The 20,080-nt window shown below is 46.5% G+C and overlaps 7 protein-coding genes across 7 annotated transcripts; 5 read left to right on the top strand and 2 right to left on the bottom strand.

Moving 5' to 3' along the window:
- Positions 1-1,315: 1,315 nt before the first annotated feature.
- N7457_006964 (uncharacterized protein) lies at positions 1,316-2,043 on the bottom strand (the record flags this gene model as incomplete). The annotated part of the gene is made up of 3 exons (XM_057178007.1): positions 1,316-1,456; positions 1,584-1,611; positions 1,634-2,043. 3 exons carry the CDS (start codon positions 2,041-2,043, stop codon positions 1,316-1,318), a joined length of 579 nt encoding a protein of 192 aa, XP_057029751.1.
- A 2,066-nt stretch (positions 2,044-4,109) lies between these two features.
- N7457_006963 (uncharacterized protein) lies at positions 4,110-4,357 on the top strand (the record flags this gene model as incomplete). The annotated part of the gene is made up of 2 exons (XM_057178006.1): positions 4,110-4,163; positions 4,211-4,357. The coding sequence occupies 2 exons, from the start codon at positions 4,110-4,112 to the stop codon at positions 4,355-4,357; spliced, it is 201 nt and encodes a 66-aa protein (XP_057029750.1).
- Positions 4,358-5,486: 1,129 nt separating this feature from the next.
- On the top strand, positions 5,487-7,141 carry N7457_006962 (flavin-containing monooxygenase; the record flags this gene model as incomplete). Its single annotated transcript, XM_057178005.1, has 2 exons — positions 5,487-5,647; positions 5,698-7,141. The coding sequence occupies 2 exons, from the start codon at positions 5,487-5,489 to the stop codon at positions 7,139-7,141; spliced, it is 1,605 nt and encodes a 534-aa protein (XP_057029749.1).
- Positions 7,142-9,265: 2,124 nt separating this feature from the next.
- On the bottom strand, positions 9,266-10,636 carry N7457_006961 (uncharacterized protein; the record flags this gene model as incomplete). The annotated part of the gene is made up of 1 exon (XM_057178004.1): positions 9,266-10,636. One exon carries the CDS (start codon positions 10,634-10,636, stop codon positions 9,266-9,268), a length of 1,371 nt encoding a protein of 456 aa, XP_057029748.1.
- Positions 10,637-14,570: 3,934 nt separating this feature from the next.
- Positions 14,571-15,095, top strand: N7457_006960 (uncharacterized protein; the record flags this gene model as incomplete). Its single annotated transcript, XM_057178003.1, has 2 exons — positions 14,571-14,784; positions 14,899-15,095. 2 exons carry the CDS (start codon positions 14,571-14,573, stop codon positions 15,093-15,095), a joined length of 411 nt encoding a protein of 136 aa, XP_057029747.1.
- A 1,022-nt stretch (positions 15,096-16,117) lies between these two features.
- On the top strand, positions 16,118-17,720 carry N7457_006959 (uncharacterized protein; the record flags this gene model as incomplete). The annotated part of the gene is made up of 5 exons (XM_057178002.1): positions 16,118-16,258; positions 16,346-16,557; positions 16,613-16,723; positions 16,792-17,203; positions 17,232-17,720. 5 exons carry the CDS (start codon positions 16,118-16,120, stop codon positions 17,718-17,720), a joined length of 1,365 nt encoding a protein of 454 aa, XP_057029746.1.
- A 1,589-nt stretch (positions 17,721-19,309) lies between these two features.
- Positions 19,310-19,768, top strand: N7457_006958 (aegerolysin family protein; the record flags this gene model as incomplete). The annotated part of the gene is made up of 2 exons (XM_057178001.1): positions 19,310-19,407; positions 19,456-19,768. 2 exons carry the CDS (start codon positions 19,310-19,312, stop codon positions 19,766-19,768), a joined length of 411 nt encoding a protein of 136 aa, XP_057029745.1.
- Between the last annotated feature and the right edge of the window lie 312 nt (positions 19,769-20,080).

Below are 20,080 nucleotides of genomic sequence, written 5' to 3'. Positions count from 1 at the left end.
GAGTATTGCGCACTCACATTTCTCGTATAGAGCGAGATTCTGAACATTTAGAAGCCTCTCCTATTTATTAAAAACTACATACGACTATAGGGTATGGAAAATAGGGCTTCCTGTCCGCTTAGCCGTACTTAAGTCACACGCCGGTAAGTTAGTAGTTAGGTGGGTAACCACCAGCGAATCCTCACTGTTGTATGTTTTTGTTTTCCTCCTTGATATCTTACTACGGAAGGGTGAGTGTATTGAAATTACGGTGTTAAAGGCTATTTTTGTTTATAGATGGGGAGGTAGATATGATTTGCGGGTCAGCTTACCCTAATTTGCACCCTATAACCTCTTTTCTACATTTACAATAACACCTTGACCAACGTATCCACAAGCACATACGACCATAGGGTGTGGAAAATAGGGCTTCCCGTCCGCTCAGCCGTACTCAAGCCACACGCCGGTGAGTTAGTAGTTGGGTGGGTGACCACCAGCGAATCCTCACTGTTGTATGTTTTTTGTTCACCCGTTTTTTTTTGATTCGTTCGCAAATCCCCTCTTACCGCCCTACTCTTCAGCCCATTCAGCCCATTCACCTGAATGCCCTGAACACCACTATACTACACCTGAATATCCTGCACGCCCCTTTACTGCTGATGTCTCCTTCCCTTCCCGTACTGATTTTTTCTCACACATGTTGCTTTGATCACAACAGGCTGTTTCTCGAAACGCATAGGTCACAAATATGAATGTGCAAATGCTAAGGGAATCTCTCCTTGACCGGCTAACCCCCGGGCTTCTTGCTCATTGACACCGGGAAGCATATCCCGTGCATATTACTTTACCTCATCAGAGACACGCGGATTACTTATAGCGCTAGACAAGCTCGTTAGTCGCTATCTTTCATGTTTAATATAAAGCCTAGTGAGATAGCAATTTATATAACCGTGACCTCATAACGCGGCGACGAGAGTGATCTCACTACGTACAAGGTTGATCAATACTTAGAGCCTCATGGAGTTTACTCAGGCTAGACACTAGCATATATATGCGATCAGTGGATAAATGGTTTTAACACATCACCAGTTCAACGACACCGTAAAACTTCAATCCAGGGTCGAATATACAAACTATATAATTCCCCCAAATTGACAATCGTTGAAATCATAGTTTGCCACTTAGACGCCAGCTGAAAACGTCATCACTACGTGGCAGGTATTACTCATTTCTAGTGTAAGATAGTGATATAGATAGATTGCTGATATAGAGGTTATGTATAGTCCTCAGGGACAAAAGCCTCTGTGAAACAAACGTAGCTACCGCCTATGTTCGTTCAGAGCTTCTTGCTAGCCTGCACCAGCCCATAGAAGCAGCTGATGTTGCCCGACCACCAAGCGACCGAGCGCAGATAACTCCACGAATTTGACTCAATGTGGGAGTATAGCAGGCTGTATACCAGACGCGAAACCGAATACTAAGCGCCGATGGTATTAATCGTTTCGTTGGGGAGACCAACATATAACGATATGGATCAGTACATATAGTCCTACCAATGCAAGATTGAAGTCATCAACCCGAACCACCCTAGGATCAGTACTTACTCGCCGCAACAAACAAGGGGTATCCCTCCTATGCGCTCGCATGTGCTGACTCCTGTCGCTTCAGCTTCTCCAGGGCGCGACGAGTAATCTTGCCCGACTGCACCGCGGCCTCGCCATACTTGGTCAAGTCCTCCCGGGGATTGGCATTGTGGTCGATCCCCAAACGCGTCTTCGTGCCCCGGGTGCTCATTAAGCAGAAGGCAAAGACCCAGTTCGCGACCAGGAAGCCCGACGCGTGGTTTGCTGGCACCTGGCCGGGAGCAGCGCGGAGGCCGAGGGTTATCAGAAGCGGACTGTGGTGATTAGCTTGAATAATCCGAACCTGACTGACACTCACGAGATATTTATATATACTCTCCAAGGATTTGTTGTATAATGTACAATGTACGGAGGAGTTGTTCTCCTGTGTCGATCGGCACATGGTATCCCCCAACACCGAGAGCCCGAGGGATGAGATCATGTCGATCGTTATGCCTTGTTTTCGCTTTCTCTTTCACTTCGATGCGTTTCAACCGAGAGACCCGAGATCCGATTCCCTTTGATCATCCCCGCGGACATCTAGAGAACAGAGAGCTTCCAGGATCATCACTGCCATTGCTGAGTCTTGTTCTTCTTTTAGCTGCGTTTTGGCACATTAAACCATTTATAAGAGCACATTGCGCAGGTGTATAGCGGCCAGGGGTCAAAAACTAATATTTGTAATGTTGATGCCTTTTGATGCCTTTTGATGCCTTTTGATGTCTGAATCTTTGCCGGCAGAAAATATAAATACCTGAATTGCCATAACAGAGCCCTTGCATTTTTTAATTTTTCCCAAGGTCGACACTATTTGATGAGACCTACGAAGTGGGGCTCAGAAAGGGAGGAGGGAGAGAGTTATATTAGGAAGGAGACTCAGCTCCCGACTATCTAGCTAAGAAGGTGATGCCTGCACATCACGAGACCTCACGGGACTTCTGGTCTCAACACTATTGATGCCTTAGAAAATGGGCATTCAATTTGACGCCGTTCGCACTTATACAAATCCTGGAAGTCACTTCCTCTAGGCGTTGAAACTTCCACTATGTCATCGTCCCCCTCACTGCCCCTTTACCACTCTAACACGCTTACCCGCTAGGGGGTAGCGAAATGGTTGGTACTAGGGTTGTATATGGTTTAAAATTGCTGGGAATATGATCTGAGAGGCTTCAACGCCTAGAAGCGGGAGATTTTGGAGTTTTGTATGGTGGGAATAGCTTCAATATTGCCCGGCTTAGTGGTTCAATACGGGAGTTCATTTACAATACACTGTATAGAGCGGTGTCAAAAGCGGTATATAACCAGGCATCTTTAGGCATCAATATTTCTTGTAACAAGTTTCCGACCCCTAGCTGCTATACACCTTCGCAAGCACACGATATCAACTAGCATCATTGGTCTAGTGGTAGAATTCGTCGTTGCCATCGACGAGGCCCGTGTTCGATTCACGGATGATGCACATTTTTATTTGTTTTTATTCCTGTCCGATTCGTAGGACTAGAAGGAATCTTTTGCCAAAGGCTATCTGATCTATCTGGATTCTGGATTGAAGGATTGAAGGATTGCACGAAGAAATGTAGATGTGGGAAAGGTCCACAGGTCAAATTTCGTCTCCTTTCACTCCTCACTGATCTCCCACGCTACTACTATCGGCTTTTTAAGCCACGTTCGACCAATCCCGCTTTGAGGTTGAGGAGCACAAAAGATGCGGAGGGTACGGAGGGCGAAGAAGGTGCCAGTGAAAGTCACATTGCCACGGAGATTGTGGCTGAGAATCATAAGCTCTTCTTTCAACTCAAGACCTCCTTGAGGACGTGCCTAGGCAACCACATCGACCAACGTGAGCTCAAGAGAGCAACCGGCAAACTGGACAAGAGTAAACAATATAGGGCCGTCCAAATTTCAAAAAAAAAATGAGATTGTAGGTGGAACGATTCCTCCATCTTCAATTCGATGAGGATGATATGGAGATGAAGGACTTGTAGTCGCTCCACCTTCCCCACCTCAGTATGCAACCCAAGATACAGAGTCGAAGGGGCATATAGCTAATTGAATATAGTGGCCACACTGGCTGTCATTGAGAAGACCTGTGGTCGGTCCAGGACAAATGAAGCTAGTGCAAGATGGATTGTCGATTCACTCATTCTTAACGATTACAAAACTGCGACCTCGAACATTCAGAATGCACAGCCATTGAATGTTCAATGCGAGAGAGGTTACTAGTTCGGCCCCCTCACCCTCACCCGAGAGAGAGTGATGCTTTCTGGCAGGCCTGAGTATAGCGTTTGGTATGGGGAGAGGGAGGCCTTATGCCTCAAGGTCCTTATCGTTGAGGCGAAGGGCGGGGCCAGGGGGGATCATATTCCACAACTTCTTGGCTTTTTGGATATATGGGCATGTGTCTCGCTATGTGAACCGTATTTTATCTGAGGAAGCTTAATCGGCTTGCAAGGCTGTATTCACTGCGAGCGTACGGACCAGCAGAGGCGCAACTGCGGTGTATACGGCATGGCCTACACTGATTCCGGTTGGCATTTCTCAAACATCAGTCATGATTCTAAGGTGAGCTGACTTGTATCCGCCAAGGATGCTGTTCTGATATCTAGCAGTGGTCGGAATGGGTTGTCCTCGGTCGTCGAGGCGCTCTCGAGTGGCCGTTCAGCTTGCTCGTGTGGATGCTGCAGAGGGCTGCCGCCATCTCCCCTTTCTTATTTGAGATAGCTCTTATTGTGAGTTCATCATTGCTAGTTGCTTAATTCGCTCATACAACAAACCGTGGAGTCAATGTCCAGTCTGGACAAAATGAAACGTTCTAGAGTCCGTTGCAACCTCACATAATAGACAATTTCCTTTGTTTTCATTCTTGCGATGGTGACAGATGAAACCTTTTAGTTAGCCAATACGTAGTACAAAATTAGAAGTAGCACATTAGACTCACCCATTTATCCTAGTACTTCCGCAGTTGCCTCATCAGACCCCCTAAGCCTCTTACTCTGGGCTACAATGACGTTTGAAGCGGCTTCGCCTTCGTCTCCATACCACAAGCCACAAAGATGGGTATACTGATAAGTTGACAGCCTGGTGCTTGTATCGACCGGGTCCGAATGGCCATCTAGGCTCATTATGAATCTCCAGCAGTCTGTCCTTTTCGGACCCGAGTCCATTGCTATGTTGGATGCAAATAGAAGGAAGTTATTCATCCTCCGGCGCATACTCGCTTCAACGTTCAGTTCGTGCCTCAGAGCACCGTCGGTTATGGCGAGGGTTTTGACTTCATCAAATTAGCAAGACCCCCTTCTGCCATTCCTCTTACTTATTCAACAACTCGGACAGGGCCACCGTAGGGAAATCATTTAACATTACGGTTCATGAATACACCGTAGGCATTATTGATACAGCGATGTGGGACACAATCGACGAGTCTGTGGGCAAAATTGAGAAGACCAGAGTCTGCAGGTTTATGGCAAGGGAACATAGCATTGGGAAAGACCGGCGTTACTAATGATGTTGCTGGCTTGGTTGGATGCCTCGCCAGCAAGGACTCGGATGTACATATGTAGGTTCATGACAAAAGTACGAAGGCTCGATGCGCCACGAATCACCAAAACCCCTCAGTTGTTCCCCTCATCCTTTTGCTTACGACTGGGATCGTATTTGATTTCTTTCTTTCTTAGTTTGTCTTCAGTCGAGCAACCTGGACTCTGTGACGTTTTTATATCTCGATTTGCAGGCAGCCATGGTTCTATAGCTCTACCTTGTACACAACGATTCACTCTTCTTCCAAGTTGTCGCCAAAAGACGCACAAGACACGGTTTATACACTGTTGCACAGAGGTTGGAGTATTCTGTGGCCCTCTATCAAATCCGGTGTTTCCAGCGGACAAGATGGCGGTCAGCTTCGATGCTATCATCGTTGGGGCAGGCTTTGGGGGTATCTACATGTGCAAGAAGCTCGTGGACCAAGGCCTATCGGTCAAGTTGATTGAGGCAGCGCCAGATGTTGGAGGAACTTGGTATTGGAATCGGTACCCAGGGGCGATGTCGGAGTAAGTACTCGAATGTAAAATGAGAAACATTCAGTGACTGAAGATATAAGCACTCCCTCATTTCTTTTTCGTTATTCCTGGGATCTTGACGATCTTCGTCAGTACCCCTGGGCCCGGGAATATCTGAGGCAACCAGAGGTGCTCGCTTATCTGCAGCATGTGGTAAAGCGACATGATCTCCGCCGACATATGCAATTTAACAACGAGATGACAGGGGCTTCATGGGATGCAAGCCTTTCTCGCTGGACAGTTTCACTGTCCCCTGTAGCGGAGAGACCCCTCACCTGCCGCTTCCTCATCAGTGCTCTCGGGCTGCTCTCCAAACAGAATTATCCGGACATCCCCGGCTTGGACTCTTTCAGAGGTGAGATGTACCATAGTGGTAGCTGGCCTGCCTCGTACAATTTCGCGAACAAGAAAGTCGGAATCGTTGGCAGTGGATCCACCGGCGTTCAAATAATCACCGCATTGGCAGACGAGGTTGAACAACTGGTCTCATTCCAACGGCACCCCCAATACGTTGTGCCCGCAGCAGATCGAGAGACATCTGCCGATTCTTGGTGTAGTATTGCATGGGAGCAAACTTGGCAACAGGTGAAAGGCAGCATTTTGGGCTTTGGGTTTGAGGAGAGCGCCATTCCTACTTTCAGTGTCAGTCCCGAGGAGCGCCATAGGATCTTCGAAGAAGCCTGGGCGAAGGGAAACGGCTTCTATTTCATGTTCGGCACTTTTTGTGATATCACCTATAACGAACAAGCCAACAAAGAAGCCCAGGACTTTATGAGGAGCAAAATCCGCGAGAAGGTCAAGGATCCAGCCAAGGCGGAGAAGCTCCTTCCAAAAGACTGGTTTGCCCGTCGACCACTCTGTGATACAGGGTACTATGAGAAGTTCAACAAATCCAATGTGGATGTCGTCGATATCAACGCAAATCCGATATCCGAGATCACTCCCAAGGGCATCCGGACCCAAGATGGTGCCGAATGGGAATTTGATGTTATTATTTTGGCGACCGGGTTTGATGCTGTGGATGGTAACTACAAACATCTATCGATCACCGGTTCCCAGCGAACTCTGGAAGACACTTGGAGAGAAGGGCCAGAGTCATACCTCGGTATCTCGGTCTCCGGTTTCCCAAACCTGTTTATGATCACGGGTCCGAATAGTCCATTTACCAACCTGCCTCCTACAATTGAAACTCAAGTTGAGTTCATCTCCCAACTCATCTTGGAAGCTAATCAGTCCGCTTCAAGTAGCTCTCGGCAACCTTTGGTGGAGGCCGAACCCACGGCAGTTCTGGAATGGACCCGAATATGCGACGAATTAAGCATCAATAGTCTGTTCCGGAAGACGGATTCTTGGATCTTTGGTGCCAATGTTATCGGAAAGAAGCCATCGGTTCTGTTCTACTTTGGTGGTCTTGCAAATTATCGGAGGACTTTGCAGAATGTGATGGAAAATAACAACAGGGGATTCAAGCCCTTTGGGATCTGAATCTGACGAGGTTTTGTTTTGGAACTGCTCTTTGTGGATGCTGGATATTTGGATTCTTGTAATTAGCTTTTGAATTCAACGTGTTTCTATTTCATAGATGCATCTAGAGTAGATACAGCCCGTGGATGGAGTATGGAGTAGTGTAATATGGAGTAGACATGCGGCGGATGCCCAAAGGCGGTGTGTTGTCATCCCTCAGGAGGAACTATTATCGGACACCGCCCTTGAGCTTACGCTTACCCACTTAGGGTTAGTGCCTGAACTCTGATTGGCTTGTTGCTGACTAAGATCCGTTGTTCTTCCGTCTGCACTAAGCCCCTTTGGGCATGCGAGATGCTCCGCCAATCAAACGATGGCCCCTCGAGTCCTCGTCGACGCTTTGTTTGCGCAACACCGATCCATACAGTAGGGCAGACTCTGATCCTGCCGGAGTCCAATTAGAATGGCTCATGTCATCAGGAAGACAGAGCCAGATGGACCATTGGCAGAAGGCTTGTTTCCTTTCATATAGCCCCCTCATTCTCCTAATGAGCATACTGATGCCCAGATCAGATAGAAAAGCAGAACTAGGCTTTACAGCCCATATTCTTCATCCTGAACCCCCATGCCTTTGCAACATCATATTTCTAGAATGAACTGAGTGTAGATATCATACCCTTCAACAAGAGGATCATGAAGCAAGGTTTCAAATTTGACTTCTATATATGCAATCATGATCATATTGACATCCTAAAGAGAAGATTCAGAGAATGAAGTCAAGCAGAAATAGATAGACTGAGAACCTATGTTTCAATTGCTGCTGGCAAAATTTTAGATAGAGTTTTCCTCGTGATCATGATGTTTGAAGACATAGAAAGGGAAATGTTAAGTACCAAAACCATAAGAATAAGTCAGTGTCTGTAAGCCTTTTAATAGATAGCTTTTCATCCCCTTCGGTCAAGTACAATGAGACACACGTGCCCGTTGACATATATTCAACATCTACACAATTCGTTGATCTAAGAGTTCTTGATTACCTTCATACTCGTCCAGGATCAATTGGCCACCTTTATTCATCTACTACAAATTATTTCTCTCATTCTTCAACATAGCAAAGCAAAAGCCTTAACTAGTATGAGAACGAGCATGTTTGGTAAGCTTGTCCCAATATTTGTAAGACTTTCCACACTCCTCAACATGACCCCCTTCTTTCCAGGCACAGCGCGAGGGAGCAGCGAAGCAGAGTGAGACTCAATGCTTGTCTTGACATCCCTCTCTGCCAGGTGCGCGTAGGGGCATGCCGCCAGGCATACCGAGGGACCCAAGAGGGCCAGAAGGGAGAAAAAGAACATAATGTTCTGTACCGGGACCAATGCTTGGAAGTCTGAGTGAATCGAGTATGTCCCCCGGCCGATCACTCTTTATGTATTCCCCGACTGTAGACAAAAGATTGCTTTGAGCCAAAAACCGTGGAAATTGATTCGGATTCGAGTTTTATTTTGACAATTTAGTGATTGGATAGACTGACATGACGATCGGCATGTTTCAAGCTGCTGAGTGGCTTAATGGAAGAATGTGCCACAATGCCCAGGCGCCATGTGTATGATCGACACCACGTACCACCGAGTTTGGATTGCTGTCCTCTAGAAACGGACTTTCAACGGGGTGAAGAAGGCATAAAATGCCAAGGATCGGGTTTATAGTGCAAGCCTTTCAATGTTCGTCAATCATACTGTTTATGGGAAACAAAACCGAGATTCAGTCTCATGGACCCGCGAATTGCCCTGTTTATCAGATCGACACCGGAGTTACCCTTATCAGATCAACCGCCCTTTTATCTGATCCGCTATGTCTAATTCTTTCTTTCCGAAAAGTGCCGCCAAGTGTTTTTATATATTAATAGGTTCTGTTTTCCGTCTTCCAAATTCTGTTTTTCTTCATTTGAGCTAATCAGAGCAAGAGAATGTACGAATCACAAACAGTGTAAATTGTTGAAGCGGATGTGATTTGTGGAATCGTCCAAGTCCCACTTCTGCACACGACCACAAAGCGGATATCAATCTTCAATAATTGCACGGTCTACGCCTCGCAAACTGATTTTTCGGGGAAGGAATCTCACACGCGCTTTCCGGAAGGGGGATCTGGTCACACAGGGAAACGCGCCACAGCTTCAAAAATGATGAAGTGCATCTTTCCTCGAATTTGTTCTGCTAACAGATTGATCGTGTCATGTTGGACAAATACCCACTGACACGCTTTTCTCCCAGATGGCAGACACATCACATGGTCCTCATTGATAGAACTTTGGACGTCTTCTCGGCGGATACGGATTATTTCTTTACTGCTGGTAGAAATAGGGCCGCGAACAATATCGGCGCGCCCAGGTTTCCACAGATAGTCGAATTTTGGGTCAGGCATTATTCCTTTCCTGCATGTCCATATGTAATCTTTCCAGTTGGGCGAATACCACAGATTTTCCAAGCGCAGACTACTCACAAATGACTGCGGAATCTGAATGTGAACAATGCAAGTATTGGCTGTGGGACTTCTCCTTGCTGCAAATAGGCGGTACTCTTCTGCCGTTTCCTTTTCAGGTGTCCAGTAGTAAGCATTAGACCACCAGTTAAAATCTCCGCTGGGGTGTGTTCTAAGTGCACTCAAATTGACTGTCCCATCACTTCCAATTATGTCAACCGTTTGGTTCAATTCAAGGTATGACTTTCCCTTGAAAAGGGATATATGGTTCTCGAGAATTTCTATATCTGTCTGTATAGTGACGTACGACTCAGGGAGGTTGAAATCTTTCGGTGTCACATTTATCGTTGCAGTCACGGATTGCTGAGGCTCATGCTTAGGTCGTTTGTGCTCTTTGTTGTGAGCTATGCGCTGATTGGCATGACTTTGAAGTAGTTGCTGTTGACCACGAAGAGCGGCATAGTTTGTTTCAACAGTATCAATGGCCCAGTGAAGCAGGGTTTCAGTACCGGAGATGTGTGAAAATCGTGGGTCCGTAATCGCATCTTGAATTTGACGAGTAAGACCGACACGAGAGAGTGCTGTTTTAGGTTCTATATTATCGAACTGTGGCAAGTTGAGTGAGACGAGGTGACCGGAGACATACGCCATAAGGTCGTCTGGGGTTTGGCTTGGCTTTGGGCGATTAGAATATCGGTCATAGATCACTCTAGCAATATCTGGGATGAAGCCAATATATTCTAGCACTTCAATGCTTTCTTCGGCTATTGGGATATCAAAAGTTTGTATGACATCAGGTTGGAATCCACGCGTGCTGATGGATACGGAAGATGAAACTGAAGAAGTTGATGAACTGGAGACAGCACGGGGTGCACTGAATGCCGCAGAAACCTTTCTCTTGCCACCTTTATTTGTCGACAAATCTGTGGTTATTTGAGGTAGAAAGATATCTGCTTCCTCAAGGCATCTGATTTGTTCTTGGCTGAAAGCTATCGGACCAGGGGGGGCTGAGTGACTTTCATCTAGTGCTGGTAAAGACATATTGATGAAAAGAGAAGTGAGAAGTAAGTGTTTGATGAAATGAGGATTGATTTGTGTCAGGACGATGGTAATCAGGAGATAGAGAGAGGAGAAAGGATGAAAGATGGGAAAACCTGGGATTCATATACTTTAGGTACATAGGTACCTAGGACGTCCAAGGGTAGATCCATGTAGACTCCGCTTCCTAATCCAGTTAACCAATCATATTGATGTAACATGTAACTACGGCGGACGATAGGTCGCAAGACGACACATGAAGTTTTTTGCCGGGCAGAACATTAGTCATCTGTAATATTTTCAACAAGAGAGATACTATTTGCACACCTGTTTAAACCTTTCTAGGTAAGGTGCTTCTTGGCAACTGATTTCCCTCTGATTTTGTATTTAACACTGTATCCGCGTAGCACTCTCTGCGCCCCATATACGATATCGACGCCCCCTAGCCACATCATATTTCATACCATATCATGATATCGCTATTGTAAAAAATGAAGCTATTCCCAGTTACTGATCCCGTACAAAAAGGGCTGATTCGATCGGGGTTTATATAGTGAATCTAGATCAAAGGAGAAAAGTGAGTCATTTAGTGTATCTCTACCGGTGATTACGGAGCTACCTCATCTTATCCCGATTCGGCGGCGGAAGCGAATTACACTTCTATAGCCTTTTTCACCGAATCTTTTCTCACTTGCCCCCCTTCTCCTCTTTCACAACTTCGAAGATCTATCCTACGCTACCATACCCTTTATCAGCGCTCTTTCAAAGTTACAATGCCGTTCCCGTCTATCGCTTCGATCTACCAGCCGTTAAAAAGAGGCTTGGTGTTTATGGCCACAGATTGGCACTTCTTCGTTCGATCTACGATAGGGTTTCTCACCATAGCAACTTGGGCGGATCAACAAATCTTGCTTAGAGTGGAAAAAAGAGTCTCACGCCTCGAGAGCAATTCGGCCAAATCCTCGCAACGAGAGGAAACAGAGGAAACAGACTAAAGGCTGTGGACAAGTGATCAGATGATATCCGATGGCAGTCAAGGTGGCTTTGGATGGCGGCACCTAGTGGATTGCTTTGCTTTCGCTTTGGCAAACAACAGTTGAGCCTGGCGTCTAATACATTATGCTTGGTGGGTTAGCCTTCAGACAGCAGCTATCTCAAAGCTCCTCTTGGGTTGGAATATTTTATATGATGTGAGAGATCAAAATTGAGTCAAACTGACAGTTTCCACCTAAGAGGTTCTTCCCGCATAGATGTATCTACCGTGTCATGTAAATGTTATGTATGTTGGGGGATGAAGGGATATGAAATGGTCGCGCCTTCCCTATATTGACAAGGCCGCACTTGCCCTTCCAGTCCATCAGGGAAAGAAAAGTTCGCATCGACCGTCCCTGGAGACTTTCCTTCCTTCTCCCCCCCTCCGTCAGAAATCTATTTATTCGATCTTGACAACATGTTTTCCCGTTTTTATACTTTTGTGGTGCAGAAGTGCGTGCCCGTCACAGGCAACGGCTCACAAATCGTGGGTGCGGTCTGCAGTGTACTCGGAGTGGTGGTTTACAGTTCTAAGAACAAGGAACCTCCATCCCATGGAGTTAAGTAATCTTGCTCGTCATGATTGCTGGGCGCATTGCTAGGTGGACAACTCTAGCGGTTTGCTTGCTGTTGAAGGCGGTTGGAATGTCCATTGGACCTCTCTCCGGCGGATATAGCTCCTCCATCGGTCGATGAAGGGCGGTTGCTGGGAGCCGTAGGGGCCCACTTCCGGCTGGATTCCGGATTCGTTACTCATGTCTCTGTAGACTGATAGTGGTTTTGTTGAGCATTGCTTGCAACTCCAGTTGAAGTCTGGGCCGGACTTGGTTGATGAAGGGCGGTTGTTGGGAGCCATAGGGGCCCACCTCTGGCTGGATTCTGGAGATATCTCCTGTCTCTGCAGACTGACAGTGGTTTTGTTGAGCATTGCTCGCAACTCCAGTTGAAGTCTGGGCCAAGGACTGCCGCACACTCCGTTGTCCTGCACCTCAGACCCCTTCGCTAAGGGGTATATATACCGGTCCATATGGTTGGGTGGTTGGGTTGGGCCTGGGAAAATATCATGTCAATATCTTGAAGGTGAGTAATTCTGGTGACTTCGAATGGTCCCTCGAGAGCATATACTGACCAATAGTAGCATTATGGGGACAAGAAAACACTGTTCGCTGTTCAAAATTTTGGCCCTCATAGTTGAGATTCCGAGTGCGATAAAATTTGGCCAGTGCCGGTGAAGTGCCAACCTTAGAAGGATTCCGACACTGCTGACAGCTTTAGCATCGTTGAGCATCACGTCGCGGCTTGATCCAATACCTCACGCCTCATGCGATGGCACAGCAGTTGTTTCGCCCCCTCATTCCAGTGATATGCTCGGTATAACAGCCAACGGCAGAGCCAAGCCTGGTCCATGTGCTGGGCTAGATGTTAAGGAAGAAATTCTATGCTGTTGATGTTTTCAAGGTGAGAGTGTCTTGAGTGACTTTGGAAATCTGACTAGCTGGATATTGACTCACGAGGGATAGAACCATGAATGCGATACTTCAAAGTTGCCAGCGCCCTAGAGAGCTCCCAGTGGTACGGAATTTGGATGATACTACATAGGTCACAAGCAGCGAAATGACCCGGACCATTCTGGCTATTGCGGCTATCGATAATGTCATCCGTGATTCATTCAGTAAGTCCCTCTATCAGACATAAGTATAAGCGTCTTAATTTCCGTTTTCTAAGACCAATAAAGGTAGATCGGCGCCACCACAAACGCCAGCTTCTCTTCCACGAGCTTGGATATGGGACACTCCATGCGATGAATACGCCACACGTAAGCCTTTGAACCAAGTTTTTACTCAATTTCTATCGAGATTCACATCTGACATTGCTACTGGTGACTTAGATGGCATTTTATATTATCAACATGACGCGGTTCTGTTTGCTCGACGAAAATTGGGTGGCAATGAGGCCTCAGACTATCTGCAGCTTAAGAGACCTGATACGAAGCTCCCCTAGGACTTTGTTGGAATAAATGCCTAGTAACTCTTGGGATGCCTTTGCGCTATGAGCCAGTTGTGAGTACCTAGGAGTTTGATGCACACGGCTGTTTTCTAGGCGCTCTAAAACTAATCAATCACTCGCAGCTGCGATGTGCCACTTGCGCAACGGGGGTGACGGCGCGTGTAAGATTCTGTGGAGAATCGAGTGCAATGTTCCTACTCGAAACTCTGTTTATACCAAAACTTTTGTGAATGGGGCATTTGCATCATTCGGGGGGTTCGTGAATAACCAACTAATCGTTAGAAATCGTCGGGTCTTTCCCAGTCAACCGCATCAGTGACGAGTTTATGTTAATCTTTATATCTACAGATGTAACTTCATCTCTGGATTCTGAAAAGAAGTCTTCATTGTGGATGTTACTTTGGAATAACGTGTGTAACGAGTTCAACCACTCAATGCTGAACTCCCCTCTCAAGCCGTTCAAGATTTCTGGTAGTCACAATCTGCTCGAATTCGCGCGATGACACCTTTGTTAACTCTTGCCTCCGCGAGTCACTAGTACTATTCTCCCCACTACTACAGAGCATAATCCTGTCTGCTCTCCCACGATACAGACCACTATGAGCAGAATGGGATTTTCTACTCGAGACATAAGAGAAGCGGTTGTTCAGTATTATAGAATGACCGCGACGATCTACCACACTATTATTTGGAATAGGTTCGGCCTCCGAGAGAAGAACGAGTTTGACTAGGTGGTCGCGAATGGTAGGAACCCTAAACAATTTATATAGGCAGTTCAAGTACAAAGAGCACTAGGGCATTATAAAGTGCCCGAAGAAATTCCAACACTCCATCTTTATTCCCCGTCTGGGATCACAAAAATTAGATTCACCCAAACTCATCCCTCTAACCGCTCAACATGCCAGGGGGCAAACGCGTTAGAGATATGTCGCCGGGAGAACGCCATCTTTGGACGCTCGCCAGTGGCTTTCACCAGGTTGCTGATAAAACCGCCCGATTCTATCAGGAATTAGGCATTCAAGACAGCTCTGATGATCAGAATGTTCTGATCAATGTCCTCAAACACATTTATTCCGGCCTTGTCAGCAACATTCCGCCGGAAAAAAGATTGAGTATGCTCAGGTCCAACACCCGTCGCGCGGAGTTAAGAGCAGAACTTCAGGCTCAACTTCACTTAATGCCAGTGCCAGTTCAGAATTATACGTCCAATTGAACAAATGTGGTAGAAGCCCTTTACGCTCTATTTGCCGTTCTGCATGCTGGTTTTGCTGATCTACTCTCCCAAGGTCAACTGTTCGCACAGCCTGGGGACCAGCCTCAACCAAAGGACCAGCCTCAACCGAAGATGCAGCCGCAGCCCAAGAAGCTCCCTCAGCCCGAGCAACAAAATCCTCCTTTCACAGCAACTGGCCTAGGGATTTAAGATATTCCTCGTCCAAAGCGAGAGAGAGAGGATGAAGAAGATGTCTCTGATGCTGAAAGAATCAAAATGACTCAAAACCGGCCCACTCTCCTATGTGAGTAAACCGATCGAGACTGACTATCCTCCTGTGAAGAATCTGACTTCAGCGGTTCCGGATGAATCCGAATAAAAGAAAAGCTCACAGAACCGGCCCCTAGAAGCTGAGGGTTTGTGGATTGTGCGGTCCAAGATTTTAAACACTGATGAAGATTTATCAAGAAAATATCTAGTTTACTCCCTAGAGACGACTCTCAACACTTGATAGATATATGCTGTATTTTGATCATTTCGCGATATGCTGCTAATTAGATTTCAAGATATCTACAGTTCAGAGAGAAAGAGGCTTCTCGGGGTGTCATTTTTGAAGTATTCTGAGATCTCCTTTTACAGCAACATAAATAGAATCCCCGATCACGATCAACAACGATGGTGTTCTAAACTTAATAACAATCTCTAGCGGTCTTTGAGTAGTAAACTAGTAGTGATCTAGGGTGCCCATTGCAACTCTCGATCAATAAAACAGATGGTTTCAAAATTAGTACAAGACACAGAAATCCCAAGCCAAATTCTCCAGAATTCCATACCTCAATAGAAAATGCCAGTAGCATTACAGGGGTTGTGCTTAAGTATAACGCCCTTGGTCCTAACTTTTGAGACAGTGGCGCATTAACAAAGAGCTCCCCCGATTCACTTTGGCCTTCCCTTTCTCCTCGGTCTCTAAAGCCCAATGACACTTCTCTTTGTCCCTCAAACTGGCTCTGGTCACCTTGCGTTTTCTGTTTGAGGCTTTTGGCTTTTGGTGGCTCAATTTTGCCCTCCTAGGCACAGCTAAGATTGCTTTGTCTGAGTCTTTGTCGGTATTGAAGGAAATTGCTTTTGAACTCGAATCTATTTATATGTCAGATCAACCCGAAATGCATATTTGCGCAAACAAAACCTCTCCATATCTTGCATGCTCTGCATATCAATTTGCCAATTTTTCAATGCCCACCACTCGCCAGAAAGCCGCAGATACAGGCTCGGAAGTTCTCCACGGCCTCGTTGAAGAGAAACGTGTTCGAAAACCGAGGTCTGCTGGCTCCAGTAGTGCTCCTAAGACTCGTCTAAAGAAAGGTGCAAAGAAGGTATTCTGCCTCATTTCTCAGTTCTAACCCATTCAATGGGATCTAGACATGAAGAGCTGCAAAGCTAACAGGGTGAGCATCGAATAGGGCAAAGGCAGGCTTGATCCGAATCTGCCTCATATTGCGGTTGCAAACTTGCTTTATGAGCGTGGAAATAATACTCAGTTCCCTGAGAAGTCTCCACAGCTGAACCCCAATCAGCAAAAACCAAGGACATGGAGCACCGATAAAGCACCCATCACCGATCCCTCCCAGTTGCCCGAAGGATGGAGTGTCAACGAGCTAGATCTCGATCCATCGTAAGGGTGTATGGTTTGCCATGCAACGTCCTTTTTTGCTAACGTTAGTTGAAAGTGATACCGATGCTCAGATTGCAAGATGCCAGAAGCGCATTGCGGAAGGGATCATGCCTCAGATCTTTGAAGATAGATTGAAAAAATTCTCAAAAATCAAGGAGGAGAAAATGTAAGAAGATACTGCATATCTGACCGCGTTGCACTATGCTAATATCAGTGGTGTTGATCCTTTGGTAGGGCGATGGTCAAGTCTGAGCCCGACGGACTTAGCTGGGAAGTTGTCCAACGCCTCGATTGTTTGAAAAAGATCCAAGATAGCCTTGAGCAAGAAGACCCCGGTAACAATCTTCCGAACGTGAGAGGCATTATCGCTGCCTATAGGACTCAGCAATTGACCTGGAATGAAAACTTCGTGACTTATTGGTCCAATGGAAACCTCCTTGCAGGTCCTCGACAGTTGGACATGAAAGAGCTCTATGGTCTCAGTGCGAAGCACGGTCCGAAGGGATTTTGGGTGGAGGGAGTAAGTTCGACTTCACATGGGAGTGATATTCATGCTGAGATCCTCCAGATTGACGGCTACAAACCGGCCCCGATGAATGCGTTCTTCCCGGCAGCCATTTCTCACAGAGCACTGGCCATCCATAGCGTACTATATCCTCCGAGAGGCTTTGCAGACAAAGGCTGACGTTGATCAGATTAGAATTGCAATTCGGAATCCTGCTACCGCGCACTCAAATACAATGGCGATGACCGTCGAACATGACTTCCTCTTGGATACTGGGTCTTCATCAATGCGTCTTTTCCCGCAAGACATCGCTGAAATTGAGACTCTGTCTGGAGCAGTGGTCCCCGGTATTGGAAACTCCATGAATCAGACTGCAGCCGGATTGATGAATGTTCAGAATGTGGTCCTGCAAGCCATGATTTACGTCCAGGGTGAAGCCCTTCTTCCCGGTTGGGTCAACATTAAAGCCTGTGTGAGCAGTTCCGGTGGTGCAGGAGCAGAACGGCTGTCGGGTGTATGGTTATTCAATCTCTTGTTCATCCTGTCCATGCCAGACAACCAACGAGGTCTATTCATTGGCACTGATGTGGGCGAGATGCTGGCCACCCTGCCTATTCCGGACTATAGAAACGCGATACCTGCACCGATCATTTACTGAACCGATCTCTCACTTGGACTTACCTGAGAGCTGTTTACTATGAGCCGTTCTCTTATTACATCGATCACATACGACCATAGGGTGTGGAAAACAGGGCTTCCCGTCCGCTCAGCCGTACTTAAGCCACACGCCGGTGAGTTAGTAGTTGGGTGGGTGACCACCAGCGAATCCTCACTGTTGTATGTTTTTTACTTTTAGTTTTGTTACTTTGGTCAAGTTTATTGCGTACATAGTACCTCATCATGCACAAATATTCCGCCGCATGATACTTAGATTGTATTGGGCTCGGAATATAAGGGAGGTGATATTCAATCTTGAGAATCTTGATAGATATATCCTTTTTTTAGATAGAATGGTGTACCGCAAAATACAATGTAAGAGATGCAAAAAGACATATATAGTCTTTGACGCTAAAGCAGGTACCCGTGATAGATGCTCGAGGATGATCTTATACCTACGATTCATGCATCAAGTATATAACCCAAGAACCTATGGCCCTTTGGGTGGGAGCGGGGGGGGGGGGTATCCGATTTGATTGACGGGTGTGTACGGTGGGAGTAAGGACCATATCCCTGGGAGCAAAACACAAGAATATACAGCAGTGAGGATTCGCTGGTCACTACGCAGGCAACTGCTAACTCGCAGGTATGTGCCATGGGAGTGTTCATCCAGCCAGGTCCAGCGTAGGCGCCGCTTTTTGAGATAGCTTTCAGGTTCTAATCTAGAAATATATTGTAATACATGATGCGACTCGCTGGATCGATAATCCGATACGCGGTAAGCCGGTATGGCGCTTTGTGGGCGGGCTGACGAAACCAAGTCAGAGAAAGTGGTAGCAGTCCTAGGCTAGTAAAGAGGGCTTATAACCTTGAATGAAGCTAGATAGCAAGCATATGGGCTTCTCTCATATGATGACTATCTAGCTAAAGGTTGGACCAGAAGGACGAAGGAAGAGGGCAGTAGAGAGGAGTCAATTACATCAGGTGCTATCTGCCTGAAGTAGTAACATTTCTTTGTTTGAGGGGAATCGGTAATGACGGTCCTGATGGCATAGAGCAGCGGTTGATGTTTGACCTAACTCGAATTATCGTGTTTTATTGCAGTTGATTGCAGTTGATTTCGTATATCTGACCGAGTGGCCCGATCTCTGGGCACTTCCCCCACATCGCCATATTGTCTTTGAGTCATTCAATCGTGGTACGATTGGGTCCTGTAACTGCGTAGAGGTGCCCAGGTGTGCGCGGTTCAAACCAAGTCATGTGGCCCATTGTCCAATCATCATGCCACTTCACATCGACCGGTCAAATCCCACAGCCTCAGGTGATGCGATTCAGATGAGCTGATAGGCAGAGAATCCACACAAAGACCAGACTCTTCGGTTCAGATAGATCATTGGACAATGGCGTTGGCGGTCGTACCATTCGGGGCCAATCCGTGACGGGGAGAGAAATCAATTACATCACCATCAGCATTCCCCGCATTCTGGGGTAATATACAAAGAGCTGACGATTCCTCACTGCACTTCAGGAGTTTCACTTCTGTCTACAATTTTCCATCAATTATCACACACAATTCATCAATTTTCCATTATGGACTTGAACAAGTACAATTCTCAGTGGGTCGAGTTCCACATTCGGGACCATATCAAAGATGGCGAGATCCTGGTGCAGAACACTGTCATTGAAGGGTATCTATAACTCAAGAGATTCATCAGTTCTGAACTAACATCCGAAAGTGGCGAGTTCATCGACCCCAATAACCGTCGCAAGTCGCTCACAGAAGAGGAGATTGATGAGATCAAGATCTCCTCCGACGGCGTTGGTGAGATCAAAGCTGGCAGCCGTCGCGGTAGCGAGGGCCGCCTGGACTTATTTCATGACAATGACAAGATTTGCGAGCTTCACTGGGAAAACCGTGGCGGAGACTACGTCAACTTGGTTGAGGTCTTGGACAAGAGCGACAAGTACACCATCCGGCACGGAGGATGGAGCACTGAGTCCGGACCCCTGGGACATGTCTTTGTCGATGTCATGGAGAAGAAGGAATAAATACGCTCCACAGGCTGCATCAACCCCATACTTGGGCGTTGAAGAGCAAAGAGCGTTGCGGTCCGTGGAGCATGAGTCCCAATATCCGGTGGGGAAAATTGGATGTATTTTAAATATCATAAAAAACACCAAAAAAACAATGCAAAACTCCGAAAATCAGAGGTTCAATCCGCTCGCATGCCATTATTCATTCTATGACCATTAGAGATTCGAGCTAGTGTTATAAAATTTATCGCAATTTGTGAAGCGTGGGATGTTTCACTAGAATAGTTAATAAGGTCAAAACATCATTCACCCCTCCATCCTTATTCG

This window comes from Penicillium paradoxum, assembly GCF_028828445.1.
Source record: "Penicillium paradoxum strain IBT 22861 chromosome Unknown utg000006l_segment0_segment0, whole genome shotgun sequence".
Taxonomy (NCBI): Eukaryota; Fungi; Ascomycota; class Eurotiomycetes; order Eurotiales; family Aspergillaceae; genus Penicillium; species Penicillium paradoxum.
Note: the sequence above shows the minus strand (reverse complement) of the source record. Positions and strands in the feature narration are given on the sequence as shown.